Source organism: Mus caroli, chromosome X (genome assembly GCF_900094665.2).
Source record: "Mus caroli chromosome X, CAROLI_EIJ_v1.1, whole genome shotgun sequence".
Classification (NCBI taxonomy): domain Eukaryota; kingdom Metazoa; phylum Chordata; class Mammalia; order Rodentia; family Muridae; genus Mus; species Mus caroli.
Window position 1 is genome coordinate 127500147 of NC_034589.1, and position 6000 is coordinate 127506146.

Sequence of the window (6000 nt, forward strand, 5' to 3'; positions counted from 1 at the left end):
AAGCATAATTGATGTTCCCATCACTTTTCTTTAATATAATCCTACTTCTATAAATAAGTGCACTTTGGTTTTCTTTCAAAAAAAAAAAAAAAAACTCCCGAAAGGAATTTTTAAATCCAATTTACTATAATTTTAATACGGTTTTAGAAAGTCACATTCCTTGATTTCCACCAATAATGATGTTACCAGCATATACACAGCCAAAGGAGGATCTAGTGACATGGCATTGTCTTTGATAAGGTGTTGCAAACAGCCAATCCCTGGATGAAAAGGGAGATGCTTCTTGACATTGGCCCATTGAATGAGGATTTTTTTTCCTACCCTAACTTAAGCTCCTCCATCAAAATTCCACTGAAGCCTTTTTTTTCTTTGCCTAGTTGTGAAGGTCTTGAATAGGTCAAATGTGCTTGGATTCTCTCTGTGTTCTCATACTCTCGAGAGAAATGAGGTTTTCACCACAGCCTGCTTTGCTCTTCTCTGCCATCAGAAGTTAGGTAAAACCAAAAGGTGCAAAAAGACATGGCACCGTGACCTTTTATTGAAGGGGTAATTATATGTGTTTATGGGGAAGCATCTTTTAGGGAATTTTTCCCTACTCCATTGCTAAATTTGTGTGAACAAGTCAGGGTAAGATGTAGTGAGTATTCATATGTTCTGAGGATTTGGGGGATTTTTTTTTGAAAAATGTTTCTTTATTATCATGTTGTGGTAACAAGCTTTGAAATACATTTTCTGAAGGCTTCTAAAATGTCTCCCACAAAACCACAGCCTACCAGGGCAAGCCTGACTGCCTGTTGGAGACTGTGTTTTGAACCGGCAATGTTATAACTTGATACCTGTTTCTTCTTAGTTTATTTGGAACTGTTCCAAACCTAACCACACTGCCTGGTCTGTAATTCAGGTGCGGCAAATCTTCTCTATAAAGGTCAAGTTAGTAAATATTTTAAGATTTGTGGATCACATATGCTCCCCCTTGCATCATGTTCATCTTATTCAACATCCAAAAAAATGACACTTTCAAAATGTAAAAAAAAAAAAAAAAGTCACTCTCTGTCCATGAGTCTGTCCATAGGCTACCCAAAACCAGGCCCTGGGTTTTAGAAGATCTAGTTTAAAATCACAGTCATTAAATATCGATATACCACCCTGAGGTCAGGGGTGAATTACCTTGAGCACTTGCTTCATATGTAGAGCCAGTCAACAAGGACTCCCTGGCTAAGTCCTAACATGTAAATTATTGGGACCATGCTCTTTGTTTCTTCTCCATTATATACATTTTTGCAAGGCCATTAGATTCTTGGGTTTTTTTCCTAAGGGAAAAGAGAAAGGCTAAAAGGAAAAGGGGAACCAAGAGGAAGAGGGGGGAGGGGCAAGAAAGAAATGAACGAACCGGAAAGCAGTGAAAACAAATTAAAGAAAGAAGGAAAACTCGGAGCTTAAAAGGAAAAGCTAGAAAAAGCAGAAACGAAGAAGAAAGGCAAAGCAAGTGGTTGAAAGAGGTAAATGAGAGAGAGAGAAGGGAGAAAAACACAGATTGAGCCAGACTGTGAGAGCAAGAGCACAGGCTCGCCTTCTTTTCCACAGAGCCAGGCAGCTCTTAGCGGCACCTCCCCAGCTGCTTTCAAACACTGAGGTTGCTGCCCAGCCACTGATCACCATCCCAAGAAGTGAAATGTGGGCTTCACATCTGAAAACTTCCACTTGCTTTTTCACCAAATGAAATGGAACACAGAATTCAAGGTCCAAGCAAACGACTTGTGTTTTCTTTGGGACACTTGGGCTATTTCTACTCAGGGAAAATTTTGATGTACTGTCTAACTCCAGTGCATATGATTAATGTATATATAGGGCAAACCAGGATAATTCCATTTTTTTTCTTCCACAGCAGGTTTTCAGCCCGAATTATCTGGATGCTTGCCTCAACTCTCCACTAGGCTTTGCCAGGATAAGCAGAGCCAATGTAGTATGCCGGAGACTGGGAGCACTCCCTCTCTCCAAGACTCCCTTCAACACCCACACCCTGTGCAGCTGAGCAGAGTGTGAACTGTCCTAAGAAATTTCTTCTGGGGGCAAAAGTTTCCAAGATGCCCCTAAATCTCTAAATGCATTCTGCTTAGCTGTTAAAAGGGAAAACATAATAGATATGTGAACAGGGAAAATTATATTAATGGGAAAAATATTGTACCCTCTTCCTTTATTTCCCATCCCAGAAAGAGACCATCAAAGCAAAAGTCTATGATAGATCAATTAAATCATTTGCTGATTGACTTGTAATGTATCTTTATACCTAAATATATAGATATAGAGTTTGCTTTAAAAAAATATGACTGGGCACTTGAGAGCCTTTTATGAGACATGCAAGTGGAGTCACGGAAATTATCTTTATGACTTCTGCTGTCTCTTCTTTCTGACAACTGCTGTTTCCTCTTGAGATGACAGGAAGTTTTGCAGAGTTCATTATCCCCCTTCTTCGATCACTTGGCCCAGCCATAACAATTGTCTGTAAGCATCTTTTTTCCTGCTCTAAGTAATTACTTTTTAACTAGTTCTTGAAGAAATTCACATGAGATGTGATCATATCCACCAACTTCCCACAACTCCGCCCAGATTTCTGTTTCTATAAGTGTCTTTAGAATATAGCCTGACATAAAAAAAAAATAGTGTTCATCTTGGGAGTGTATTTACTGTGACTACTACAAATGTTTGTACACTACTTTTTAAATTTTCAAAGACTGAGCTGCACTTGAGGAGACAAGATAATTAGCGAGGTTGAGTCTTGGAGAAGAAATTATACCAAACATTTCTACAAATTTTCAATGAATGTATGAATATCTCCACTTGATAAAAGTATGTCCTTGTGTATCTTTTCACCACTACCAATGATTCTTAGCATGGGATTTGTTTTGTTTTATTTTTTGTCTTGCAGAAAAGGTGAAAAGAATCATAGTAAAGATGCATGATAGTTTATTTTACTGTAGCTCACAAATCCAACTTCTAATGATGAAGCTTCCCACATAACTTTTCTTTTCTGGAGCAGATAGTAAGGAAGAAAATAAAGAGTCAGAGCTGTTGATACATTGGGACAGTGCCTTTCCACTCTAGTGAAACTTTCCACCTTTCCTTCCATTTTGTTTCATCAAACCTCTCAGTGACAAATCTTCCCACTGCCCTGGATGTAGTGGTTTTGGCAATTACATTGCCAACTTTTCCTTGTGAATAGATAATCTCTAAAGGATAACACTAAAAATTATTGAGAAGTTGCATCCCAACTTAGTGGGTAGCCTCATCCTCTAACATACTGTCAAATGTACCTACTGCATGAGAACATACTGAAATAGATTTATTAAGATAATTAAATAATTATTAATCTTTTAAAAATAATTAACAAGAAATCGTTAAATGGGCAATTTCATGTATTTTTGAAGGTTTATTTTGTTGTTGCTGCTGCTGTTGTTTATCAGCGGAGTGCATAGAAATGTTGCTCATTGTTGCTTTTGAAAGCTTTCCCGCTGCCAAGTGGTGAAAATATGATCCTGGAAAAAAGAAGGTCATCTGAAAAATGTGCATCTGTGGAATAAGTTTCTCTTTTCAAATGGCTTGTACCAAGCTGTTTGATGTCCCCCATGCTATGTGCCGAATGTGACCGTTCAAAAGCAATCAGTAACCTGGGCCAGATTCGAGGTGACAACTGTTGCTATGCTTCTGTAAGCACTGCTTCTGCTAAAACATTAGTACATTAGACAGGGCCCTGAGCTCTGCTTAGTAAACACTGCTTTCTGATGCAGCGCCTGTGTCCGAGTCTCCATTTGTTAACAACGCACGTGTGTATAGGCTTTACTTTATGGCAGATGAGACTGTGAGAAGTGGGATTTCTGAAGGATTAATGTATGGGATAAACAAACCTAGAGGTAATTGAGTCGTGTCCTATCATGAAGAAAGCCATAACATAGTCACCTCACTTTCTGAGTTACAATACAAAGTAATTTCTAAGTATCTAGCCTTCTTCCCCCTCTACTGCTAATTCCAATCTCCATTCTTCATTCTTAAAGCAGTAGAATGTTCCTACTTAGCTCATGAACACCAATCACTTCCCTATCTATTGGTTTGAAGGCCAATGTTAGTCCCAATGTTGCAAATGGCAAAAGGTATTCTGATACAGCAGGGAACCATGATTCTAAAAGAGATCACCAACCATCTTTCTCACAACCTCTCATGTTGGTAACACACACATAGCTTCCATAATATTTAGCAGTTGAAATAGGGGTCGTGTGCACCATTATTATTTTTTGCTAAAAATTATAAAGAGAAAACCCAGAAAGAAAAGAAGAAGCACACCAAAATCAAGAGAAAAATAACTATTTGTTAAACGGTTTCTTTTCACCTCTCATCAACTGGTTAATGACTTGTTCACTTAAGAGTACTAACTATTGTGGAAGTTTGCCTTGAGTTGAGGGATTAAATAAACCAAAAGTGCTGAACTACACCTGAACTCTGAAGAAGCAAAAGTGTGTGTCATCAGTACACTGTAAGTAATGATAAGGCTACGAAAAGGATTTACCCAGGTGTTTATAATTTCTTAACTGTTGCAGAAATGGTTTTTCTTTTTTGAGTATGCAATACAAAAGAGAAACTATAATGGACTTTACTTAAAGCCTGGGTCTAGAATGCAAGCCTAATGCTTTAAAGACAATGTCTTTGTTTTACTCTTTCTCTCTTTCTGTGATTTATAGCATATATTGAAGATCTCACAAGATGTGTTGAGCAAAGCAGACGACTTATTATCGTGCTAACTCCAGACTATATTCTCAGACGGGGATGGAGTATTTTCGAACTGGAAAGCAGACTCCATAACATGCTAGTCAGTGGAGAAATCAAAGTGATTTTGATTGAGTGTACAGAATTAAAAGGGAAGGTGAATTGCCAGGAAGTGGAATCACTAAAGCACAACATCAAACTTCTGTCACTGATCAAGTGGAAGGGACCCAAAAGCAGCAAACTAAATTCTAAGTTTTGGAAGCACTTAGTGTATGAAATGCCCATCAAGAAAAAAGAAATGCTATCCCACTGCCATGTTCTAGACTCTGCCGAGCAGGGGCTTTTTGGAGAACTTCAGCCTATACCTTCAATTGCCATGACGAGTACCTCAGCCACAATGGTGCCATCGCAAGCTGATCTCCCTGAGTTCCATCATTCAGATTCGATGCAAATGAGGCACTGTTGCAGAGGATACCAACACGAGATGCCAGCCAACACCCTGTCAGTACCCTCCTTAGGCAACCACCACACTTACTGTAACTTACCACTGACACTACTCAATGGACAGCTACCCCTTAATAACTCCTTAAAAGAGACTGAGGAATTTTCACGGAACAATCCCCTACTGCCATTAACATCCAAAGAGCTTAGCTTCACCAGTGATATTTGGTAGCAGAAAACAAACAAACAAAAAATCTCAACTCCTCAGAACAGCTATATGAGAATATAAAATTTCGGCTACAGTGAGAATAAATTACACCTAAGAACATTGAGGTGCTGAAAATGTGAAGAAAAAGGCACAACAATCATGTTTGTACTTAAATATTTTTTATTTACATTTATAGAATAGTAGGGGAATAAAAGGTCTTGCTTTTGTAGTGTGGCACCTTGTCACAATGTACAGATTTGATTTTTTTTTTTTCTGGAAAAAAATTGAATTGTGTCCTTTTCAAGTAGGTTTTATGGCACCATATGGACTGCCCATACTTAGCATTTAAACAGTATTTTTCATAAAAAATAATAAGAGAAAGAAAGACAGACAGACAGACACACAGAAGGAAGGAAGGAAGGAAGGAAGGAAGGAAGGAAGGAAGGAAGGAAGGAAGGAAAGAAAGAAAGAAAGAAAGAAAGAAAGAAAGAAAGAAAGAAAGAAAGAAAGAAAGAAAGAAAGAAAGAAAGAAAAACTTGAAATTTTCACTGAATTTAAAAAGTCTGAATGAAGGTTTAAGGGAAAAGAGAACTTCT

General features: G+C 38.0%; 1 protein-coding gene across 1 annotated transcript in view; it reads left to right on the forward strand.

Moving 5' to 3' along the window:
- The window catches only part of Il1rapl2 (interleukin 1 receptor accessory protein like 2), a 1226021-nt gene extending 1220249 nt beyond the window's left edge, over positions 1 to 5772 (forward strand). The window contains exon 11 of the mRNA XM_021152978.1: positions 4731 to 5772. Within this exon, the coding sequence (XP_021008637.1) occupies positions 4731 to 5428 (698 nt within the window). The 3' untranslated portion in view covers positions 5429 to 5772. The remainder of the gene's footprint in view (positions 1 to 4730) is intronic.
- Positions 5773 to 6000: the final 228 nt, after the last annotated feature.